A 27,151-nucleotide genomic window follows, 5' to 3' on the forward strand; every position below is an offset into this window, starting at 1 on the left:
TTAAAATTAGCCAATTTTATTCAAATAATGTTAGATGGAACACATAATTACCTTTTCTCAAAAAAGTTACATATTTATGTGCTTTTTAGTCAAATGAAACCTGTTTTTTCCCACTTTGCAGAAGTGTTTCAGTAGAAGCCAGAGTCCTGAGTAGCCCAGTTAGGTGCCTAAAGAATAAAATAAATAAGGATCAGTAGAAAAAAAAATTACTGTATTATCTGTTGGTTACTGAAATTTATGAGAAATTATTAAAAAAAATTTTAATACTAACATATGACTAAGATAGTAGGAATAGCTAATTAGTGAAGGATACCCTTTAAGTTTAAAGCAAGTGTTGATATAACAGAAATACATGCTGTAATTAAGTTGTACACCCTGAGTCCCCCAACCTAGTAGTTTCAAAAAGGAAAAGTTCTAGAAGATTCCAAAATAAATATAAAAGTAATTTGGCAGCTATATTTTTTTAAAGAAAATAGTATCACGTTAAGTTTCACATGACTTCCCTCTAATGGAATGAACTAATCCACCACTGCTTGTCCAACTTTCATCAATACTTCAGCCAAGCAGTGAGGAAGCCCAATCAAATTTTTAATATTTTAAAGTTCTTTTAATGTTTGGTTTTGTTGTTTGTTTTTTTTGTTTGTTTTAAGTATGTATGGCCAGGTCCTTAGTGGACCTCAGACTCATCCACCTTACACTGTTCTTCTCCCTCATAAAGCTTCCCATATTGTAAAGTGGACAGAGCCAAAACCAGATGATCTTGCCAACCTCCGTATTTTCACTAGTTCTAATCAAACCTCTGGCTGACCTAATTACATTCTCTAGTATTTCATGAAACAGGTTTAACAGTCGGGTTTTGCACAACTCCTTCATGTTCCTGTCTTAAGCATCGTTCATTCTTCTCTCAATACTATATATACATGTACAGATACTTTTCAAGTACAACCCACTTGAAAAAGGTAATATAACTACTTTTATAAATATCACCCTTCAAAACCAGCCCTTTTCAGGCATGAAGGAGACCATTTAAAGAAGTAGAGAATCAAATGATCACAGAAACACACCTAGTTAAGCAACAAAAAAAGGAATACCTAGTGATGAGAAGAGAGGCGAGAAGAAAACAAGAATCACTGTCTAAAGCTCACTATAAGAAAATAAACCTTTTCAATTTAATATGCAGGGCCAAAAGAAGTAGGTACATCTGATGAATCAAGGAACAGGTTAAGAAGTATACTTAACTATATCACACAAAAAGATAGCAGGAATTCAGGAAAATGTAACTTGTACCAACCTCAGATCTACCGCTCTGATTCAATTTCTTCTCAATGTTCATAGCCAACATTTGACTACGAAAAGACAGGCTTTTGGTCTTTTCAATCACTTGTTGATAAGGTGAGACTGCATTGTTGCCCATGACTACATGGCCCTAAAGCACAGGAAAGACACAGCAAATTTAACAATCACTCATAACACACATGGCTTTAATTTAATGCTCTGCTTTCAGAGCTTTCACAAATCATCTTACACACAGAATCAAAAAAGAATAAGTGAAGTCCATTACACTTCATGGGCAAAGAAAAAAAACCAGCAGAAATTAGAATTCACTGTTCCTGAATAAGACAAAAGAAATTTAATGAAAAACGCAAACTCACTTGGATCAATCTATACACTCTTACCAGCTTTGAATCCAGTTTGGCATCTAATCGTGCATTTCGAATTAGATTGACAATCCATCTTTCTGCTTCTTCAGGAGTCATGTTTAGTTTATCTGCCAACATACTAAAAAGATAACAGACTTAATCAAAAGGTGAAATAGAATGCCCCTGATGTTGGTAAACATGACTAGGGACTATGCAATACAAGTTACGTCAACACAAAATGTGGCACAGCCCAAGACTTGTATTCAATAAATACTACATATCTGGGAAGCATACCTTAATTTGACTGAAATGACATTAAAGCTTACATACATGCACTCCTGCACATCTCCCACCCCCACTGCTTTACACTGGCACATTGTGAATATGGAATTCATGTTCTGAAAGTATATAGTTAGTCCTTCTGAACTACATCACCTTACACTTAAATCTTGACCCGCACGATTTTTATATATTCCTATTAAACCTTGTCTACATGAATATTCTTTGGAAAACTGTCAATTAAGTAATCTCAACACAACATAAAGCAGCAATCATAATTATAAAGAGAATAATTGAATTGCTTTTATTCTTATTTAAATCCAGCCAGCAGTCATAAAAGTTTAGACTAATTAGTCCAGCAAAGTGTCTCTCAGTAGCTCATTTAGCAATAAACTTCACCCTGAAGTTTCAGGAACAGCCATGCAATAGAGTTTGGTATAGACGATGTGACAGATACACTATGCTCAAACTTCTTGCAGTTTCAAGGAGGGATGGTGGGGGAGGACAGAGAAAGGAAAATTCTTAATGAAACAGGCACTCTTGTCCAGGAATAATTCCTTTTGATGGTGTTTCCTGTGGCTTTCCAGCCAACTCCTTTAGCTTCCTGCTGGCAGTTGGCTCATACAGGATATTTGTAACTCTCAGTCTTCCATCAGCTTTCAGACTAAGGTAACAAACATGAGGTAAGGGCTACACACACATGACCAAAAAGCCAGCTGGCTACACTGAGTTGCACAAGAGGTCAATTTCCCACTATTTTACAGGACCTTGCTTAAAAATATTTTTCTCCACCTGAAAGAGTGATTTCCCTCGTGACGATTATTAGTGTCCAGCAAATAATTTATAATATGTCAATTATTACCTTGTCTATCTAGCTAGACTATCTACATATATAGTCTTCTTTACAGTCTTCTCTCCTATATGTTCTTGATCTCTCACCCTTCTCCCCACTATAAAAGTAAATTTCATTTTTTTGTCACAAACATGAAGTGAGGTGAATAGAAAAAAAAACCCAAAGTAACTTAAGATACTGGACTTACACTGAACTCACTGGAGTGAAAGGACACAGCAAACAAGCAACAAAGCATCTGGAGTTTGGCAAAGCAAGGGCAAGTAAATTCCAACCACAGCAGCTACTGTTCCACTAGAACTGTTAATCTGTGGTTGAATTAACAATTATGGAGAGTTAAGGCAGACAAGTTAAGAGAATAGACATCAGGGATGTGAATTTGTGGAATTATCAGTCACCTAGGCAGAGTAAGACAGACTTTTCAATAGGAAGAAGCTACAAATTGCTTTACTACCTCGGAATCAGTGATGTTAAGTACCTGACTTGAAACTAAAGAAATTTCAAACTGAAAGAACACATGCTGGGGTGCACATGTGTTAGAGGAATTCTTGTATTTCTCTTTTAAAAGCATCAATAATATTCAGATAAAATAACAACAACTCCTCCAGATGACCACAAGAATGGCTACTGCCACTACACTAGGGATTAAGCAACCTACTTTTGGGATTAAAGCATGGAACCTCTAACCTTGGAGATAGTCAAGAATCAACTAGACAAGGCCTTGGAGGCATAATGGAACATTGCAGTGGGTCCTGCTCAGAGTTTTATTTGGGTGCATAGGATTGAACCAGATGACTTCCAGAGGTCCCTTCCAACCTACAGCACCTTTTTGGTTAACCTAAAGTCCCTGTGTCCTTGGAGGGGAAGAGGGCACAGATTTCTAGAGAGTCATTCCAAGCCAGAAAACTGCTGGTGCTTTATATAACCTAGCAGATAATTCTACTTTTTCCTATTATGTCTAAATTTTACTAGGTCAGCATCTTCAGAGGTGGGCTTTTTTAAAATTAAAACATGTTATATGAACAGACATATAGCATATATGCAGCTACATGACAGAAATAGCACACCTCTCTACAGGTATTTTTTTCCTGCACATGCATTTGAAGAACTTACAAATTGTAGAATGAAAATGACAGGATAAAAAGGGATATAAAAAACCTATCTTACCTCAACTTGTAGCTTTGAGATTTACATGGATTTAAAATTTTAATATAAAATAAGTGAAGTTATCAATTAACAACTCTATTCCACTAAAATAAAGATACCTGTATTAAAAACCTAAAACTTTACCATATTTTGACACAAAAGATGACTTTATTTCAGCACTTGTGGCAACAGGGTTCCATTTTAGGGTCTCCTTGCAAACTACATAAAGAGCCAGCACCACCCAAAGTGCCTGGACATATATAACACAGAGGAGGTACTTGCCTGGTAAAGCAACACACATGGCCAAAAAAGCATTTTCCATCCTTCCAGAGCAAACACACTGAAGATCTATCCTGATTACAATTATGTAACAAACACCACTATTCTCCTATTGTACTGTTAAAATAGGTATCTAATACTCTCCAGTGATGCAAGCTACAGCTTAGCCCCCATACATATTTAACAGCTCTAGTAACTGTGACACATTCAGATTTACAAATACATATTAACACCATTAATACTAAAGAATGGAAGCAAGAGAAGTTGTATTTTAGATTACCATTGTTTATAAAGACCCCTACTATAATCCAATAAATATCAGTGAATTATAATGAAATAATTTTATTTCTATTTAAGGAACTGTCTAGCATTTCAAGTTACAGGTCATTTCAAAGGGTAGTTTCCCAACACCATTTTCAAAAATAGTTCTTCAGATTATTTCTGTCCCTCTGTTTTATAAGGGGATTCACTTATTTGGGTCATGATTTAAGTTTTCCTTTGCTTAAAAGGCAAGTTTACTGAATTCCACAAATCTTCATATATAAACAAGCCTATCTTGTACTATGCACCAAAGAAAAATATATAGAAAAGAAGAATGAAGCATATTCAGCTCTTCAATTAAATACAGGCATATCAAACTAACCAAAACACATTCTGAATTAATTTCATCTATTACTCCCTATTAAACATAATACTTCAAACAGTAAACTAATTGGAGGATGATTTGAGATGTAAAAATTTTAAATTACAACTGATAAAGCAACTATGTCCTTTGGAAAAATGTCAGCTGCCTAACAGAAGTAGTTAAAAACATTGAAATGAGCCATCTATTTTCCATTTAACATAAGGAATAGCAGATTTCCCACTAATTGTTTTCAAATTTGTTCTGAATAGTTAAACAGTACTTATCAAGAACTGTGGTACAACCAACTAGTTTTCAACTCCAGGAATAACAGTGGAAATCATTTGTGGACAAAGAAATACAAGAACTATGCCTCAGTCAAACTTTTAATTAAAAGCATTTTGACCGGCTAATTTCTTCAAAACCAAGTCTGAAATGCACTAAGAAATACTTAGGCATCCCACTTAAGCCCAAATCTAATGATTATTACAGCTTGTGCAGAAATTTAAGGCTAACATCTATCATTTAAAACACAACCTACTGAAAAGAATCTCATTACTGATGATTGATTCGATGTGCAATTACCTGAGGTGATACATGGTAGGAATATCCATGTTAAGCTGAAATATTTCTCAACTCAGTTTATCACTTGCGTCGGAACACACCATAATGCTTATAAAATTGCCACTGCTACCTATATTTATGAATTACTTACACATAACAAGGAGAGCCAACTACAGTATTTTCTACCACAGAAGTTGGAATACCACATACAGCACAAAAAAATATGAACTGTAAAATAAGTAATAAACACTAAATAAATGTCAACCACTTACCATAGACCTTGATTTGTTAAGTAAAGCTTTCTATTTTTGCTGTAATGAATCACTGGTATGTTACCCACAGTTTATCAGTATCTTTCGACAGAGAGACTTGAAGCATCTGGACTCTGCACATTGACTGGAGCCAGATCAGAGAAGCAGACTTCTCAGAATGGCATCTAGTCTTTAGTTAAAAAAGCTTAAACATCTAGTTTCATTGAAAACTTGTGCTTGAATACGTGCAGTATTCACAGTACTAAAAATCATTTATAGGAAATAGACAGTATGGGGTTTCATATTCCCCAGAAACCTATCCCTAAGAGAACTTAACTTAATTTTTTTCTTCCAAATACTTATTCAAAATCCCTAAATGTGCAGTACTCTGCTTAAAGTGATTTTAGACAAAGTATTAGCCTCCTTATAAAAAAAAATGAATGCAAGTATGGAAGTTTTGTTCACAACATCTAGTTCAGTTTACTACTATGACTATGCTTAAAACACCACAGCTGATTAAAAAGCTCAGATTCACCATTTGCCTTTTACATCGAACTCACTATTTTAAGCTGATACAAAGGATAAAAAAGAATATTGTTTTCCAAATGCATTGAAGACAAGTGTGTCTCAGAGTGAAGAGAGATTAAAAGTAATAAGAATCTTTGTCCTTTCTCCAACTAGACCTATCCATAAAAAAAGTAATCCTTTCAATAAGCTTGCAAAACTCTTAAGACAATTTTCTCTCAAGTCCTTTTCTTTTGAAATCAAGCACCATTAAATCACTTCCTCAGAGGACCAGACACACACATATGCTCTGGATGCAAGCTGGTAACAAGACTCTGTTGAACTTGATCGACGTAACAGCTTTGGTTTCTGCTGTCTCAAGGATCTCTGCACTGTTCTCTACCATTGAGATTTTTATAGCATTCAGAGTTTTTCACTCCACTTTTTTTCATTTGTAATTTAAGGGACATGGAAATATAAGGAATGGGGGCAAAGGCCAAATGGAAAGGGATCTCAAGCATGCATAACATCTTCCTGCTTAGTTTCTACAATAGAGGCATCAGAGCTGATCCATTTGAAAAAAGTCTGCTTTCACAAAACTAATTTAAGTAAACAGACATCCTTGCTAATAAGAACATCATGTTCTTACAGCCAGATCACTCACTTTGTGCCACAAGAAATAAGATCTATTGTTTCTAATTAATGAAAAAAGCAACAGTTCTAAATTTTCAAAGAACATCCCTATATGACAGACATGGGTATTTATATTTAACAAATATAAATAAATTTAAGCAATTGCTGTATTTGCAATTCCTATTTACTTAATATTACCACTCTATACCAATATATGTGGAATTGTGCTCCAAATTAAGAAACCTGGGCTTAGGTGACGCTGGGTATGTAAGTTCTCATTAAATCCTATAGAGATCTAACTTGACACCATTAGAAAGTTTTAGCCTGAAAGTACTGTTTGTTTGGGGGGGCTATGGGTGGTAGAGAGAGGTTGTTTTAAAGTTAACCACAAGAATTCACCTTCAAAATATGAATTTTGTAATTCAAGTATATCCCATTAGAGCTTATATAAAACTAGAATGACAACTATCCAATTGAATTTTAGTTAATGATTTTCATTTCATCTGATTATTGAATATTTTACTACTAAAGTTTACACTGTTTGTCACACTGTCATCTGTGACTGATTTTTCTGAACTGCAGTATTAAGAAGTTATCTTACCCAATGCTGATACATTGATGGATGCGACAAAAAGTCTCAAATATAAAGAGACGGGCATTCTCAATGAAGTCCTCAAGGCATGCCACCAAGAAGAAATCATTCACGAGCACCTGCAAGTGTAAGGAGAAAGTGAACTCTGAGAACAAACACAGAAGTAGTAATTTACTGACAGACACTGTCAAATAAGCAAGATCAGTGAACAATCCATCTAAAACCAGTTCTTGATGTGCTAAATCTGTAGCTGCTTCGCCACATCTTGGAGCACAATTTTTCACTGTTCCACAGCTTGCCAGATTAAAATCGCATGCTAACATGATCACTGAGGTCAGACTCAGGAAGAGAACAAGGTCTACTGCTGTCATAATTCTACTGAGGATCCCTCCAACACACAAAATTTAACTCCCCCCCTCATACTGTAGGATTCTTCTCTCACTCTGCAATTTTATCAGCATCTCCTTACCATGCAAGCCAGCTTACTTAGTGCAAGTGTGCCTACAAAGTTCAGATTACAGGACCACCAACCCTATGCAGTGAAGGTTATTATAAGCCTTCTGATTTACCCAATTAGGTGACTAATACTAATGAAAGGAAAGCCAAACCAGAGACTGTAAGAATTGGTACTAGTGTTCAGCTGTTAGAAATACTAACTTTTACACTTGTTAACCCAAGTCTTAGGTATCTTTAACTGTTCATAGCAGATTAACTAAGATTTTTCAAAAAATATGTATTTAATATCCTAATTTTATTTCACATTACTTTTCACCATTACAGTTTCAGGATGCAGTATCTTTCACAACAAAAGGCAGATCCAAGCTTTTCTTCAAGCACTTTTCAAACACTAATGGAAAAGCTGAAGCTCAGCCAAATGCATGATTCCTACTCACTTGTTCTAGAACTGCTTAAATATAATTTTAAAGCTATATCCTTACCAGTAAGTCCTGTTTAAGTGTTACAAAATGAGTTGTCAAAAAGAAAAAAAACCCAACACACACACAAAACCCCCATACACCTGTGAATTAAAGCTCATCAGAAAGCATTGGCAATGGAATCAAAATACCACTTCAAACAAATTAGCTGGCTGTTGTTAATTTTAGACATCTTTAAAAAAAGAAAAGTCTTATAAATCTAGTAAACCTTACTGTTTCACACTCTCTCAGCTTCTTCTGTGCACCATCGAAATCGAAATTAACATACAAGCATTCCACAAACTCTGTGATAGGGTCCCTGTATGTGTAGGACTCCTGTCAAAAATATTAGGAACAATATTAGAAATCAAGGCCACAGGATCACTTGAGCATTCCTTATATTCTTCAAACAAAATTTAATACTGGAAACAAGTCCATACACCATCTTAAATAAAATTTAAATTCCTCCTATAAAAGCTGAATAAATGCACTCTTCCCCCCCCGCCCCAATAGTATGGTTAAACAACCAGAAATGCAGTTTTACCTTCAGCATTTAGTGCTGCAGTCTTTGGGTTAGAAAGATGTCAGAGACTAAAGCTGGTTCTGTATCAAACCCCCAAATTTCTTAAAATTTGATAAAACAGATATTCTTCCTAAATTCTGATTTCAAAGACTAGTCCAACACCAAATCCTTCATGCTTCAAATTGAAGGATCATTCAATTTACACTGACAACATAGCTAACACAAATAATGTTACTTTCTCTATTTAAAATGCTTGAATTTATTTTGGCATTACAAGAACTACTCAACTTTAACTACAAGGCAGGAACAACACTAGATCTGTATACTTCTGTATAAAATAAGACATGACTAAATATCATCTGCTACGTCTCTAATGCACATTTTAAAACATCTTAACTCAGTATCTGTCAATATTTGCTTTAGCACACACAAAAAAATCAGCAGATTAAGGGAATTACTAAGAGATTTTTTTTTCCTGGATCAAAGTTATTTTTCCTTCCCCAAAAAACTATATTTACAGTCTCATTACTTATGTTTAAAATTCAGTTCTATAGGTAAAGGGTTTGGGTTTTTTTGGTTGTTTGCTTTTTTAACATCAGAATTGTACTTGTTAACCACATAATTAACATTCATTATGTGAAACAGCCTTGGATCGATCACCTTTTAAATTTAATAGAGGTGAACAACAAACTGCAAAGTATTAGCAATCTCTGATTGCTAGTAGAGCAATCAGCCTACCATAGGACATCTGACAAATCACTTATTCAATGCTCTATTTTTCCTATGTAGAAGAGTCACTAGTTATCCTGTCTGAACCACTTTCAAATCTACAAAACCTCTGCCACTTCATGATTTAATTTAATGAACCATATAGAATAGAAGAGTACTAAGAAATAAATCTCTTATCAGATATTTGAAAACCAAATCCAGATTTGGTATTTTCAAAAGGAACACCCTAGTGGTCTTTTTTGTATTCATACCAATTGTACGAGATAAAACAAAAGCAAAAAAGTTGTAAAATATTACTTCAAATATTAGAAGCTCGTATTACATCAGAAGTTCAATGCTAAAATCAGGTTTTAGCTTAAGATAAAAGACGAGTCTTAACACTTCAACTAGTTTATAGCTTCTTATGCTACTTCTTTTGTGAACACCAATGCTTAAAACCAGATTAAGATATCCTTAAAATTTGATCTTTGCATTGATTGTGCTTTGCCTAGGTAGTTACATCAGTGCTTGAAGTGGATATAATAGATTGCTAGCCTGTAATAACTGTACTGTCACATACATATATATATCAGTTTATTATTAACAATACATATTATCATTACAAGTGTTTGAATGCTTGTATACAAGTTGCATGCTGATTTCAGATACAGATCTTTGCCATAAGCCCCTTGATTGCTACCAAGCACAATTCTTCTATTGCTCTTGTCCATGTCTACATCCTCATATAACTGTGACAATAGAAACATTTTTCAAGAAAATACACATGAACACAAAACACACATAGTTCAGTGGTTTTGAAATGCAAACAAGATCCCTTTTCATACAATTCCTTGTAGGAACAGCTGGAAAAGAAGAATCGGATCCAAAACCATTTCACATATCTTGCTGAATTTTCTGCATTTAATTATACAGAAAGAAAAGCAAAATTGAGTGCATATTCTGTTTTACTTATTGCTTGTTGACATGAAAGGAGGAAAAAAATTCTGTCCTCCCACTGACTGACAAGCATTTTATTTCACAGTGAAAAATTAGTTCTGAGAAAGTGAGCACCAAAATAGGTAAGCAGATGGCCTAAACCAGGCATATTATTAGAAGAAAGTTATTGTAAAGCCTCAGTAAAAATGGACAGAAAATATCAGACATTTCAGTCCTTACCTGCTGAATAACCTTGACTAGATCTTTCAGCACTTGTCTACGTTTTCGAACATCCTTATTTGTTATGACTGCAGTAGTCAAATATCTGAGGATATGTGGGCACATTGTCTGAATTGCATTGAGATACCTACAAAGAAAAAATACAGATAAAGCTCAGAGAATGCATTTCTGCATCAAAACAGTATTCATGATAAACAGCTTATGCACCTTTTATGCAATACAATACCAGGGCTTTTGACTGACCATTTATTCAAATACAGAAGAATAATTTATTTTTGTTAACGTTGTGATCTTCTTTTTGGGACAGGGGGAGAAGGGAGGGAAGCAAGAAGAGAAGGCAGCAGTGCACTTGGGAGATAAGAAAAGGGGCTAGCACTGCAAAAGAACAGTCCATATGCTAAGTTCAGGTCAACATTGGCCTAAGCTGTCAGCTATGCTGATTTCACAAGGTGGGTTCGCATGGGCACACAGAACCACAGAAAGTCCTTTTTCACATTATCATCTGAGCCTGCAACTTTCCTGTTCAACTGTCCAATAAATTAGCCCATATTTACAAGTGAGAAGTATAAATTAAAATTAAAAACCAAATCAACATATACACTATGAAACAAAAAGGAGGCAAAAAAGCCCACTGCAAATCACCAGTCTACTGGGATCATCATGCAAAAAATTCCAACTGCTTTTCTTTAGTACTATTCTCCTATTCTAATACATTACCTCCAAATAGAGGTACTAGGAGAGCAAAACTTGTAACTAAATTCTTAGTGTTAAGCTGTTCGAGACTTCTAAATCTACATATAAGAAGTCAGTCCTCTCACAAATGGCTGTAGTGATTCAATTTTTGTTTTTATTCTCTGATTTTCCTCAAGAACCCTTCTTAAACTGGTTTTGTAAATTCAAAATAGAACAATACCTTCCCCTACAGCCCTAAAAGATGTGGTAGGAGTTGGTAATCTAGCAAAATCAGTTATGCCATCCCCCCAAGCACCAGAAAAAAAGAGCCAGTTGTTCTTACTTCACCACCACTTCTCCTTGAAGGGGAAGTTTAACCATGAAGAAAAGCCGATTATACACAAAAATTCAAAAAGAGGCTTGAAAAAAAATATTTAAAGTGTTAATATCATTAGAACTTCTGAAACAGCTTCAGGCTTTGGGCTGAAAAAGGCTCAACAAGTTTGCATAGTCATCATCTGCCTTCATGTTGATTTAAAGACCCAAACGTAGCACAACACAACTTACTGTGGTTGATAGAGAAAAAGGTCAATGATATTGTCTCTCCCTTTAGGATGATTAAAAAACACAAACAAAGACCAGTGGATGAGCCATGTTCTTTGCTGAAGAGACTGCAGCGGAGAGCTGACAGACTAAAAGAAAACATAACATTGGTTTAAGTCAAATAAAACACAGCAAGTTTGCATGAACACTAATGCATGGAAACATGTAATCGTTCAAAAAATTTGTGATTTTCCACTGGCTCCTTTTAGCTGTTATCACTTTCAGGCTGAGCTTGACCTCCAGCTTTTTGACCTGTCATCTGTTAAAGATAAATCTGCTGAAAGTTATAACCAAGATAAATTTTCCAATATTATATTCCAAATGGTTTGCCAAAATTTGTATTCTGTTATGGCAAGAGCATAGATTTTAGTTCTCCAAAGGCCAGCATACTAACATAAGTTATTACTTCCCTTTCTAATCCTGAATTTTGTTTCTTATATTCCCTCTTCAGATGTGATCTGAGGAACTACTTGGCTTCTCTAGCTTTTCAGTTTTTCTTCTCTAAAGCCTCACAATAGCTTTTTTCCCATACACTCTCAGACAATGATGAAAACATAATCACTTTCAGCCAAGAAATAAGAATGCAAGTATCTTCATTTAAACCAGCTGATAACACACAAATAAGGATTCGGCTCTAAGTATCTGTATTAGCTCCAAATTTCAGCACCACTCCAAACAGAGTGCAAAGCAACATGTTAAGAATGAACCCACATAGCAAGTAATAACCCCTCCAAAGAGCATGACAACTAACCACTATGATTCTATCCCCCAAAAAACTTTGAGTCTAATAAGTCAAATTTAATAGTATCCTATAACCATATAGGTTCATAAAGATGAGAAAATCAGAGAAAAAAATTTGTTAGCATTAGTCACCTGCTACATAGATATTTTTCTGGAGGAAAAATACCGAACACCAAACACATTTTCAAGATTCTGGTTCAACAGAGTAAAACCCTCACATTTTAGAAATGGCCATTGAAGCCCCATGAGCAGAGAGGAAGACTGAGATGTCTTTAATCCCTTCAGTTGTTCTGAATTAGCACTGCAGCCCCACTCTTTCCCTTCATGTTCTTGGTGCTCATCTGAACTCAGGAGCTGGTATGGAAGCTGAATTGGCTAAAAACTATTTCCAAAAACAAGCTGTCTTGCATTTTCTGTCAAAAGTGTTACTGTCATGTCAGAAGAGTATAGTTTAGTTGCATGCATTTTATTCTTTACAGAAAATGAATAGTACAACTATCTGAAATTTAAGCAGCAAGCAATTTCACACAATGATACGTTGCCCTCAAATTCATCTTTGAGACTAGTTTGGTTTTTTGTTTATTGGAAATACCTTAAGAATTCTCAACTACATCTTCAAATGTTGTAAGAGAAGTAATTTGAAAAAAGAAGCCTCACTACTTCTTCACGAGCACCCTTCGACTCTCCCACTATTATTATAAAAGTATCTAGTGAAAAGGTGGTAAATGACTCCTAAACAAGGCTGAAAGTGATTCATAATAAAACTTGAGTACTAACACCTCTAACCTCTCACTTTACTAACATGACCAAGATTTTACTTACATTATTGTCTATTGTCTCCTTTAGTCTTGTGAGGTCTTCCATGGCTGCATCCCAATTCTGCATCAGAATTTCAGATGCCAGTTTTCCCCATAGAGAACTCAAAGCATTTCTGTCTGTTGCTGGAACCTATTTTCAACAACAGCAACAAAGTCATACTCTTGGTACTTTTTTTTTTTAATTTACTTTAAAAAAAAATAAGAAAAATATTTTCTGGCAGTATTTTTAATTTACAAGATACAAAATTTGCATGGTCCTCTCTTTCCAAATTAAGAACTTCTCAAAAAAAGCAATTTAGGTACAGAAAAAAACCCAACAGTAACGCTTCTGAAGTAGAAACTAGGAAATCCTGTCAAAGTAAGACAAAGCTCCATGCTGCTGCTGTTTAAATTAAGAAAAAAAAAGGCTGAGCACCAGATGACACTAGTTCCAAATGTTGGGGGTTTTTGGGTTTTTTTTGTTTTTTTTTAACACACCATATACAAATGCTTCTAAACTACTAAAACAAGGTTATTACAAAGCAGGTTCCTAAAGAACTCATGACAGCAGGTAACCACCTTAAAAACCTAGTACTCAAAGTTCTTTCTGCTAATGCTGTGCCAAAAAGCATACTTCTTGCAGAAATGTCCAGTAAAACTGCAACTTCACAGTAGTGAATCTGTTTCCTGGAAGGGTAGTCCTAAGGTCAAGCTGTGTTAGTTTTATACAAGAATGAATTACACTAGGTCATTCAGAGTGTCAAATTCTGTTCTCAGATCAGTTACAATAGTTCTTTCATAGGTTATGTTTCATCACACAGAACTTTAAACAAATCTTCTCCCATCAGAATTAGTAACAAAAGTCCTATACCAAGCACAAAAACAGTACTTCACTTTCTGAAATTAGTTATTTGACATATAAGAACATAATGCCAAGCCCAGAATTAAAGCACAAAGAATTAAGGGACAGCTGCTCACAAACCTACATAAGTAACTTCTATTTCCCTTCTCAGCACATGGATTGTACCTATAACACTGAAAGTCATACAGAAGAACTCAGGTTTATCACCAACATTTAGAGTAAGAATTCACCTCATTCCTACTTTAAACCCTATTCTGATTAAAGATATATTTCCCAATTTTGCTTCTTTGATTATAGTCAATTACAGGAATTATTGTTATTTACTCTAGCAGTATTTCAGAAAGTTTGGGATATTTTTAGGTTGGACTAGAAATTACACAGCAAGAAACAAACCTCAACATAGGAACCACTACATATTTTCAGCAATCACTCCAAATATCTGTGAGGTACACAGTTTAGAAATCATTATTTACCAGGCAACCAAGGTACCAATTTAGCAGATAATTCTATTTGAGGAAGTTCACACACACTGTGCTGGTTCCAAATCACATAATTACAGTTAGCTATTCACAGGAACTGCCTTTAGATACTGCAGCTTTTCCAGCTACAGTATCTGGATTTTCAAGCAGTTACCTTAAGTTTTCATTTGTTAGTAAAATGGCACATTCACTGACCACCAACAATAAATTTACTGTGTTGAGATTCTCACAAGACACTAAATATTCATTCTCAAAAACATTCATTCCCACCAGTAACAAATGATATGAATTACAACAACATGAAAAGAGTTGCTTCAGAAACTATGGATCTGGTTCTACAATTCTCATTTAAGCTGTTTACATTTCCTAGGCAGATGACATACTCTTAAATACATCACAAAATTCAAAAGACAACAGATGAGAGAGAGTTCAGGTAACAAGCTGGCAGTTCACCATTCCCACCAATTACATTCAGTCCACCTGCAAACTTTTCACTACTGTTGATAACATTTGTGCACAAAAACAAGTATTCATTTTGGTTTGGGTTGGTTTTTGGGGTGGGGAGAGGTTGTGGGTTTTAAATTTTTTTTTCCAGGATGCATTTACAGTAAGGAAAGAAGTATTCTGTAATTAAATGTTACCACAAGACATATAAATTTGAAGGACAGTTCTGAATTCAGCATGACAATAACAGAATTGCTGGACAATAGTCAGTGATTATTATTAACAGTTATTTTCAACTTTTCTTTGGTGCACAGTAATTGTCTCAAAAAAGGTCAAAAGTATTATATTTTAAGAATTAATACAGACAACTTACTGGTCTAAGTATTTCATTGAAAAAAACCACCAAACAAACCACAAAACAAAACCCCAAGCCAACAAAACATCCCAACTTACCAGAACCCTAAAGAAGTAGAGATATTCTGCAGCTCCCGAGTAATTGCCACATTCATACTGGAATTTCGCATACCTGTAGAGTGTATCTAGGTACTCCTGCCTAAACTGAAAAGGAATGCAAAAAAAAAAACCAACCACTTTTCTTCACTAGGAAAAATGCTGTTACAAGCCAATTTTAATAGTAAAGTAACATTTGAAGCCTTTAGGGTCTTTCAAAGACATTGTACACAAGACAGACAATAGAAAACTATTATACTCTTAATCCACATCACTGAATTAAAGATAATACCAATACTGGAAAAGAGGTGAAATTCTATAGTACAAAGTAAAGCACATGTTACAAGGATGCAGCTAACATTAAGCTCCAGCTTTAATTTTTGTTTGTATAAAAATTAAAAGTTCAAAGGCATTCAAATAAAATACGTCAGCATTAGGAATTCTGCCTATTAGGTACATTGACATGAGATAGGCCAAAATGCTAGCCTGTAACTGCTCAGAGCTGTTGGCTGTGGGGGAGGTTGGATGGAGATACTTAGAACTGAATTCAATCAGATATAAGAATTAAAATAAAAACTTACACCATGCTTCTCTGCTAAATAGTCAAACAGCATCCGACCGTCCCTATAATAAAAAGATAAAAACTGCTGGTTTTCCAAAACAAACTGATTGCAACCATGCAACACACTATACAACACAATCTTTAGTTGTTAAAACAACCAGAGTACAAATTTAACATTATGGTCTTCCACTTGTTGTGGAAAAGCAACTGCAGAAATACTGAGCCAACTATTCCTGACGTGTCATGAAGAAGTTTAAAAAAAATCTTTTAAGAATGCCACATGCAGTCATAACTAGAGTTAAGAAATGGTGGGAGGTTGTTTAAATTCGATGGCATCCTTAGCTTTCAGTACGAAAGTTAAATTCTGACAGAGCTTCCCATTCTCATGTTCTAATTCCATAGCAGTTACTCTAGCCAAGCAGTCTGAATTTAACAGAAGGCAGGGGGGTGGGAAGTGGGGGTGGGGAGAAAAAAAATCCAAAACCTGAAGTAAAATAGTATTAGAAAAGAAACTTATCCCACTGCTAGCACTGGGACACAGGGGTTAGCAAGAATACCTCTACCACAGCAAATACCTGCAGAATGCACAACTATGAACAATAATGATACTTAGTAAGTTCTAAACATCTAATTCACACACCATCACATTTCTGAAGGGTGATTTATTTTTTTATTTATTCAGCATGGATAATAAAAGCACAAGCAATATTATCTAGATCAAAGGAAAGTTCAAGCCTCCAGTAGGCAAGCACAAAATTATCTACCACCAATAAGTCTCACATTAATGACCACAGGACTTTAGACACCTGTGGTATTTTTAAACAGTAGTTAACTTAGTGAATAATTTTTTATCCAGTATCTGCAATGGGTCCTGAGCAGCTCTTAAGAGGGAAATTTTAGCACACCAGCTTTTCAATGCAATAAGAATTCCATTCAAACTCTGCTGCAATCATCTGGCAACAAGAACCACAGCTGAAGTCATATACATAGTTGAATTCATATTCACAAATGAAAGAAAAGTATTTTCAATTTGGCACTTCAATTGTATGGACTGCCCCTCTACAGTGCAGAAAGAATTAATGACATTTTTTCTATTCTCCAGCTCCCCACCCTCCTGGGCATGCTTCTACACCTGTAGCTACCCTCCATCTCTTCTGTGAATGCACACTTAATCTATGGGACCAGATGGGATCCATCCAAGAGAACTGAGGGAACTGGCGGAGGTGCTTGCCAAGCCACTCTCCATCATCTAGCAGCAGTCCTGATCAACAGGGGAGGTCCCAGAGGACAGGAGGCTTGCCAATGTGACATCCATTTACAAGAAGGGTCAGAGGGAGGATCCGGGGAACTATGGGCCTGTCAGCCTGACCTCGGTACCGGGGAAGATTATGGAACAGTTTGTCTTGAGGGCACTCACATGGCAAGTCCAGGACAAGCAGGGGATCAGGCCCAGTCAGAATGGGTTTACAAGAGGCAGGTCCTGCTTGACTAACCTGATCTCCTTCTATGACCAGGTGACCCGCCTAGTGGATGAGGGAAAGGCTGTGGATGTTGTCTGCCTGGACTTCAGCAAGGCCTTTGACACTGTCTCTCATGGCATACTGCTTGAGAAACTGGCATCTCATAGCTTGGATAAGTGTACTCTTCGCTGGGTGAAAAACTGGCTGGATGGACGAGCCCAGAGGGTTGTGGTGAATGGGGTGAAATCCAGTTGGCAGTGGGTCACAAGTGGTGTTCCCCAGGGCTCGGTGTTGGGCCTCGTTCTGTTTAATGTCTTTATGAATGATTTGGACAAGGAGATTTGAGTGCACACTCAGCAAGTTTGCAGATGACACCAAGTTGGGAGGCAGGGTCGATCTGCTTGAGGGTAGGGAGGCTCTACAAAGAGATCTGGACAGGCTGGATCGATGGGCCGAGGCCAACTGTATAAAGTTCAACAAGGCCAAGTGCCAGGTCCTGCACTTCGGTCACAACAACCCCGTGCAGCGCTACAGGCTTGGGGAAGAGTGGCTGGAAAGCTGCCCGGCAGAGAAAGACCTGGGGGTGCTGGTTGACAGCTGGCTGAATATGAGCCAGTGGTGTGCCCAGGTGGCCAAGAAGGCCAACGGCATCCTGGCCTGTATCAGAAATAGTGTGGCCAGCAGGAGCAGGGAGGTGATTGTTCCCCTGTACTTGGCACTGGTGAGGCCGCACCTCGAGTGCTGTGTTCACTTTTGGGCCCCTCACTACAAGAAAGACATTGAGGTGCTGGAGCGTGTCCAGAGAAGGGCAACCAAGTTGGTGAGGGACCTGGAGCACAAGTCTTATGAGGAACGGCTGCGGGAGCTGGGGCTGTTTAGTCTGGAGAAGAGGAGGCTGAGGGGAGACCTTATTGCTCTCTACAACTACCTGAAGGAAGGTTGTAGTGAGGTGGGTGCTGGTCTCTTCTGTCAGGTGGCTGGAGATAAGACAAGAGGAAACAGCCTCAAGTTGGGGCAAGGGAGATTTAGGTTGGATATTAGGAAAAATTTTTTTACTGAGAGGGTTGTCAGACATTGGAATAGGCTGCCTAGGGAAGTGGTTGAGTCACCACCCCTGGAGGTATTCAAAAAGCACGTAGACAAGGTACTCCAGAACATGGTTTAATGGGCATGGATGATGGTTGGACTAGATGATCTTGAAGGTCTTTTCCAACCTAAATGATTCTATGAGGTAAAGATGACTTGGATAATTCATGGAACTATCATGTCTGATAAAACATGGACCCAGGATCTAACTGAAGAGGAGAGAACCAAGGTATAAATTCCTCTTGGGACAAAGATACAGTAAAAGTGTATGCAGAGGAAAACTTCCCCATTTACTCTGAAATCAACTTACTGCAAAGCTGTGAGTTTGTTTAATTAGAACTTATGCTGTAAGATTCCACAGGGAAATGGCACATTGCCAAGGTAGCCAAGAATGGCAGTCCCCAGTAATACTTGTGGAAGCAATGAAATAGTCTCATGGGTTTCTTCCAGTGGAACATACTTCAAGGATGAGGAATACTGACTATTCCTCTATAATTTTTAAGTCAATGTCCTCCAACAGCTGCATAGAAAAAAGGAAGTGAAATGTTTTGGCTTATTCTTGAAAGAACTTCCACTTGCAAAGTCTCCTTTACACATCATCTTCTACCATTTCCCAGACTTTGATGTTCCAAACAGCACTGTCATGGATCATAAGCCACGATCTAAAGCCCTGATAATATGCAGCTCTGAACTTGATACAAATTCCAAATCACCAGCAGAAATTCACAAAAGCCAAAGAATCAAAAGTTTATCTAAAGCATGCTACTCAGGTCTAGACAGACTGACACCTTCCAGCCTGATTCTTCCCATTACTGTATAACACCAACAATCTGGATTAGAACTTCTGTCAAGTCAATAACCAAACCCAGTATTTCTGAGCTGCAAAGTTTTCAGATATTTTAAAAGCAAAAACAATGTACCAGTTCTGAAACAAAACTCACTGTATATGAGTATGGTTAATATTTTACAGCATTAGGCAAGTTATATTCCATGCAGTTTTTGATTGTATCTCTTGCTTTCAAACAGGGTGTTTCTGATTTGGAACAAGTTCTACTGACCAACTGCTGTAGATCAAAGGTCACGTAACAGAACACATTTCCCAAGAAATGCTAGTACTTAGAATTGCAACGAGGTAATTTTTTTCTAGGTCAAATATTATAAAAACTGGCTAAAGGCAAAGCAAGAACTGAACAAGATCTCTACCTATGAATCAGAAGTTCAATGAGATTTGAATAGAGTTGTGATAGTATCAGGCAGTCTTTTCTGTAAAGATAGTCCCAGTTAACTTCAAGGCAGTTAACTAACAGCAACTGGACCTTTCACTTTCAAAGCTCTACTTCCAAAAGCTGTCAAGAGGCTTCCGGCTTTGCATAACCACACAAGTCATAAGCATATGTAAACTCCTTTTCTTAATATAATTATCTGACATCAATATCCATGCTGAAATCAAATACAAAGGTGACTTACTTATCCCGACAATGCTTTTTACAGCAGAAGTGTAAGTACATTCTGGTCATATTAGAACAGAAAATAGAAGCTGCTTCTGAAGTGATGGAAAGCTAAACAGATTTCATGATTTCTACCCAATGCATTGCATCTCACCACTTCCACACTGACCAAGTTCTAAACTAGACTAAAACAAATTCTGAAAACAATGTGCAGAGTGGAGGAAGCACAGGCCAAATGGGTTGATTAGGTTTCTCAGCAAGTTGGGTGAAGAGGGGAAAAGGAAAAAAGGATGATAATCTACACTTGAAACAAGGAGTAAATTCTAATGAAGTTCCCTCCCCTCCAAGGACCTACTTTCTTCAGGGGGGTTAGTCCCAAACAGAGGTATACCTCATCAAGAATATTTCTGCAGACTAGAAAAAAGGGTTTGTGCATTCAATATTTTTCTAAGAAAATTCCAGAAGCAATGTTACAGTCTTCCATATCAGTAGATGCATAAAGCTTGCCAACAATGAATCGAAGTAAAAGCCTCACCTTCAAATTCAAGTTGAGACATAGGTGCTCTATCTGATGTGGTATGCCCTATTTGAAATCTTAGAGCAGGTACAGCTTAAGGAGGGATCTAATTAAATTTTCCAGAGTTTGTTAGACTCATTTACAACAGTAGTAGCAATGCTTTGTATGTAAAGGCAACAAGCAGTAACTTACACTAAACAAATACCTATGAACATTTCTGTTGAAGTTGCAGTTACTTCCTCAATGACTACAGTTGAACCATTTCCTACAGGGCCAAATTCAGGCCTGATCACCAGAAAACTATCACAGACCTTAGATATAACATGCAGACAAACTCATTCTACTTTACTCCTGTGAGCAAAGCGAGAAGAAATTGGGTACATCTTAAAAAGATAATGACAATCACTCTCTTACACCAACAAGTTCGCCAGTTCGGGGGGTAGGGGAGGGTAAAGGGGGAAAGGACAGAACTCCTGGAATAAATACTTGCTATGAGGCTGAAAGGATACTTATCCGCCAGCCCTCTCAGAATAAGAAAGATAGCACTCCATAATCCTCTGTGGAAGGCAGAAAAGGGAGTGAGGGCAGACAGTTTAGAGAACAGAATCTGAATTGTTTCAGCCCACAATTCCTCTCAAAAAACCCTAAAACAATCCCCCTCAAAAAAAAAACCCCAAACAAAAAAAGCCCTCTAACCCCCTCAAAATCTATCTCAGCTGTGATTTGACTGCACTGAATAACAACTGTCATTTGTCCTGAGTTGATTCATCAACATTAAGAACAACAGAGATGCCTTATGCACAGCAGGTAAAAGCACTGAAAAGAGTAAATTGTGTCCAGCAATTTTGATTACCTGACCACAAGCACTACATAAGCATTGTCTGGAAATAAAAATGTCTGTCTTTGCAGTTGCTACACAGAGAGCGCTCCTATAATCAACACCTAAGAGGTACCAACAAGCTATCCTGAGAAATTATGTTAGAAATTACCTAGTGGACTGCATTTGCCTTGTAGTCTCTGGATCCTCAAACATCTTGACAATAGGTTCAGTTTCAGCTTGAAGCTGCTTCAGCTGTGCAACAACAGTTGTTCTCTTCTCACGCAAAGCTAAACACACAAACAAAAATATTTTAATGCAATACCTTAAGTTTTTACAGAAACCAACCTGTAATTACATGATGCTGACAGCACATTTGACCATGTCTTCTCAATTCCTACCTCGTTTATCCTCTCAGTCAAGTCAAAAAAAGAGGTATCTAACAATAACTGTTAATTAATTAATTGTTAATGAATACTTAGTAAAAAGCTAACATTTGGTTCTTTCCTCCTGTGTGGAGTTCTAATCAAGCCACTAAAGAGCAGGTACAGCTGGAGCAATCTGTATTAGACAAGGTATCTTTAGGCTTCCACTAAGGGAGAAACAACCTTTTCAGTAAGTACTTTTTTCCAAGTTTATTTGAAATAAGGGAAAACAGTGCTATGATACCACTAAGATTAATTTTCCTCTGACTGACCGGGTTCTGAAAGCACATTTTTACAATACTTAACTGAAAACTGACAGGAAGAACTTAAAGTAAGTCAACGTGCAAAATTATGGTCTGACGTACTATGCGTGTTAAAATTTTTATGAAAAATAGTTAGAAAATAGAACTAACAGCTTTAGGGTGATTATTTTACACAGATCCAAACTTCCTCACCAAGTGCTACCAGTGCAATAAAATGAACACATAAGTAAAATTCAGAAAAAGCCTATATGCTTAAAAAAAATAAAAAAGCCAGTAGTATTCTGTGACTGGCTACATGAGCCAGAAACACATGGCATCAGAGACACCAAGACCAAACCCCAGGAGAAAAGAATGTGCACTAAGCCATGAAAGTGAGCCACACACCAGGGCACTCAAAGCCACAGTGAACCTAATAGACATTTCTTTCATGATTTGACTACATATATATTTGTAAAGGAGGTCCAAAGTGGATAACACAGTGGTGACCCAGCCTAAATCCAAGAATGACTTGCCTGATAGGAAACGTTCCAATAAGGAGACATTATCTCCAACTTCAGATGAATCTTGATATTATTAAAAAGGGGAAAGAGATGAAAGAAAAACCATTCAGTTGACTTAGAGTATGAAAATATTTTCCTGTGACATCTCCTGGCTGTGTAATTTTAAGCTGATCTCATGGAAGACAAGACAAAAGCAACTATAAATTGTGCAGAGACATTTCTAAGTGTAACAGTGTAAATGACTTTAGCTTTGAGTATGTAAAACAGTGACATCTTAACCAAAAATCTGTAAAATTCTAATGAAAACAGCAATTCCATAAATAAGAATAACCTGTCTGCACATACATTCTGATAAGTGTTGATGCATGAAGATGACATGTACCAGAAATATCTTGAAGATCTTTTCACAGAAAGCTGTACAAGCAAGCACCCTGAACAACTGATTCTGCATGTATTACCTCTGCTTAAGTTAATTTTATACTGTTGAATAAAAGCCACAGATCAAACAACAGTCAGTCATCATATAAAAAAATCCTTTCAAACTGATGACGTAGAATCTGGAGATGTTTGAAAAAAGTATAAGAAAAAAATCTAAGCATGGAAATTGTTAGACTATAACAAAGGCAGAGCTTTCCCAGTGACCAAATTAATTGAACTTACTTGCAGCTATGACCTTATGAAATGATACACTTAGCAACCTGCTTAAATAAGTGGCTGTCATCAGAATATTAAAAATATTAGACTAGTTACTTCATGAAAATGTGCTAGGATTGCTATTTCTCATGCTGTTTACTACTTTTGCATTTTACTACTTATTTACTACTGACACAATAATATTCTTCTAGAACAGTTTAGAAAAGCTGGAACAAGGAAAGAAAGTGGAAAACCTATTCAGCTTTGAGATTTTTACAGCCCTGAGATGGTCTGACTTTTTTAATCAGTAGAACTAGCAAGTAAGCTAAAGGTGAAGCTATCATTACAACTGTTTCTTAAAAGAAAGCTACAGAAGTGAAAAGCTCTGGTTCTCATTATTTATTATCAGTCCCACAGGGGTGCATCATTACATATAGACCCATAAACAACATCTAATACTAGCATAGCAAAGATTTGGTCAAAACATTGAATCCAACACCCTTAAGTCTATCAGTTCTCTTCACGTATTTCCAAAGAGGCTAACTGCCAACTCTGCCATTGAAAGAGCCTGGAAAGAGTAAGACCCAGAGGCAGAACAACAGTTGGATCTTGTACCTGACTAAGCAAAAGCATGAGTCTCTTCCTCCTAAGCTGCAGGCAAGACAGACTGTAGTCCCACTAGTTTAGAAAAAGGTGAGGAATTCCACAAGTGAAAAAAAGACAGAAAAATAGGAAGAAAGTGTAAATTCAAAGACTAGGGTCAGGAAGGAAAAACACCAAACAAAAAAACAACCCAGAAAAAAGAAACAACAGTAGGAAAAACAAAACAAAAAACCCCATGAAGGATAGAAATTAGAGAAAGCAAGATACTCTAATTTTCTCCCCCTCCCCAAACACTCCTCAGGAAGATAGAAATTTAAGAAGTAAACACAAAAGTTTCCAAAATCACGAAGACAGTAAGAGATTAAATTTCATATTCATTATAATCAATATTAATTATCATTGATTTTTTTCTAGAGAAACAGCACTTAATATGTTGACAGAAGTGAGGAAAACATGCATTTTCAAAAACATCTGTATGTCCTCAATGTCTAAAAAATCATCCACAGACAGATTAAGGGAATTACTTACAATGGAAATCTAGCCTTAATATACTGGATGCTTTTAAGAAAAAGTTTAGCATCCCCAAATTGCTGCACAATAGTGTTTAATTTGACAGATGAAAATAAGTGCATCTCTATTAGGCTAGAGCTTATATTGCTTGAAATGACCAAATCAGCATTTAAATACTTCAGGCATCAGTCAAAGACTAAGTTCCTGATACACTAACAAGCCCAAACTTCCCAGGATTAGGGGATTCAATTTGTTTCAGTATTGCACATGCTTTTGTTAGGGCCAAAGTTAAACAGTATTCTAGGTTTTGAGTGCAACAAGCAAATTACCACTAGATATTTATTATTTTAGATAGAAAGGTTATAAAACAAATTCTACTTCTAAATGAGCAGCTTACCATGTGGAATTTCATCAGAATAAAGATTTTTGTACACATCCATAGCAAAATCCACCATGTTGGTATCACTAAGGAGATCCAGTTTTCCTTGGAGTAGCTCTTTTTCATTGTATATCTGAAACAGGAATTAACAATAGATTTCTTTGAATACTATTTAATGTTTCCAATTCACATTATGTAGTTACCTTTACGGCACAGTTTATTTATGGATTTTTGTTCACTTAAACAATTTTAAACATCAGATCTCACAGCTCTGCAAGATCTCACAGCTGTGTCATTTACTACACAGCCTCTCTACATTTCCGGTCTTGGCAAGATACGGGCAACTTCCTGCTATTTATGAATGCAGGAACTTCAAAGACTAATTAAAAGACAAGTAACATTTTAGATTACTATTCCTATTAAAGGAATAGTAATTCCTATTACAATTCACGGGGAAAAAAATCCAACATGAAACATCTCTGAAAACTATATATATTTAACAAAAATAATAAAACCTTGGTCAGATTTTTCTTTCAAAGTAGCAAATAATTTCCACAAAAATACCATGCCAAATAGTGCACACTAGTCAAATAATTTAAAGTGGTTCTCAGAAGAGATAGTCAAGATCAAACTTACAATTTAATCATATCACAGATTAATCTAAAATATGTTGTTAGGTCTATAGTATAAGAGCAAATTAGTTTAGCTTGTGTAATTGGATGGTGTTCTTTTAAATTTTTCAAATTTTTAAAGTTTCTACCCCATAACATAGCCACAAGTTGTAAACTGCTGTTAGGTTTTCAAGATGTAGGTGGGGGCCTAAACTAGAGTACACCTCAAAAATACATTTGCATGAAGGCTATATTACAATTCACCACACCACAGTTAGGGACATCTCGGATACAGAACCTGCAAAAGTTTAATTTGGGTCTGAACATTGTGTTGTTCAAGATTAACATGACAATTAACTTGAGCTGATTTCCAAATGCCAAAATACTAAAAGTGCCCCCAAGATGACAGACATCTAGCAAAGTCCATACACTAGACATGAAAACTGGTTAGGTCAAGCTGTCTCAATGTATGCATGCTTAATTGGTTCATTTTTGAAGCCTAAAATAATATCTATTTTAAATTCAAAGCCTATGTAATTTTCCACATCTTGTTTCCATTTTAAAGCGGATCAGATGAGTGCTTCAGATAGTTTAGACTGATGAGTTTCGTCTAAAGTATCTCCAGCATTACTAGGTTCTTTGTAGCAACATCATTAAAAATATATATAAAAGGACCAACAAGGGACAGCACCGGAAGTAACTTACACTTGGTTTAAACACAAATTCGTGATGACAGCGGCTTAAGATTAAAGTTGATTAGCAACACTATCTACACTGCCGGAACCCCACACACCGCCCTGCAACTCCAGGGCTGAGGGGCAACACGAGTGGGAGCGGCGGCCGCCGAGGCGGCACAGGGGCTAACGAGGGCTGGCTCACGCTGGGGGAACGCAGGCAGAAAACCAACCGCGGCTGCGAGGGAGAGCTGCTGCTTATCCCTCCCCCGAAAAAGGGGAAAGGAAAAGAAACAAACCACGCCAAATCCCAGGAAGGGGAAAGAGGAGCTCCCCTCTGCCTCGCAGGCGAGCAGCCCGGGGAGCTGCGCTGCGGCGGAGCGGCTGCCCCAGGCCTCCTCTCGGCCCACGGCCCCGCTCTCCCCCCCGAGGAAAACCCGCACGCCTCCTCCTCACCCTCTCCCCACGCGGCGCAGCAGCCCCGAGCTGCTCCCTCAGGAAGCGAGCTCCGCGTCCCCTCGCGGGCCGGGCGCAGGCCGCGCAGCGCCCGAGGAAGGGGACGGCGACGGCGGCGGCCGCGGCGCGCCCAGGCCCAGGAGAGGCAGCGGCAGCTGGTGCTACCGCCTGCCACCTTCCCGCTCCCCCAGCCGCGGGGCCGGCTCTCCCGCCCCTGGGACGGCCACGTACCTCCTTGACGGAGAGGAACTCCAGCAGCGGGAAGACCAAATGCCGGTCCAAGAAGTGCGCGATCTTGGTGGTCAGGTCGTACTCCGCCATCTTGGCGACGGAAAAGAAAAGAAGGGGCGGGGCCCAGCGGCGCGTGGAGAGGGGGCAGGCGGCGGGCGGCCGCCGCTCTTATGGGCTGTGCGCCTGCGCGGCGCATGCGCGGCTCCGCCAGCCCCGGCCAGAGCGGGGGAGGGGGAGGCGGCGGGCG

General features: G+C 37.4%; 1 protein-coding gene across 1 annotated transcript; it reads right to left on the reverse strand.

Annotated features, from left to right (window-relative positions):
- On the reverse strand, positions 1-27,065 carry EIF3E (eukaryotic translation initiation factor 3 subunit E). The gene is made up of 13 exons (XM_069779906.1): positions 26,905-27,065; positions 24,951-25,065; positions 21,792-21,909; positions 16,311-16,353; positions 15,733-15,837; positions 13,520-13,645; positions 11,921-12,045; positions 10,682-10,808; positions 8,509-8,610; positions 7,370-7,479; positions 1,677-1,779; positions 1,292-1,426; positions 1-167 (listed from the first exon to the last, which is right to left on the reverse strand). Exons 1-13 carry the CDS (start codon positions 26,992-26,994, stop codon positions 129-131), a joined length of 1,338 nt encoding a protein of 445 aa, XP_069636007.1. The 5' UTR covers positions 26,995-27,065; the 3' UTR covers positions 1-128.
- Between the last annotated feature and the right edge of the window lie 86 nt (positions 27,066-27,151).

Source organism: Haliaeetus albicilla, chromosome 3 (assembly GCF_947461875.1).
Source record: "Haliaeetus albicilla chromosome 3, bHalAlb1.1, whole genome shotgun sequence".
Classification (NCBI taxonomy): Eukaryota; Metazoa; Chordata; class Aves; order Accipitriformes; family Accipitridae; genus Haliaeetus; species Haliaeetus albicilla.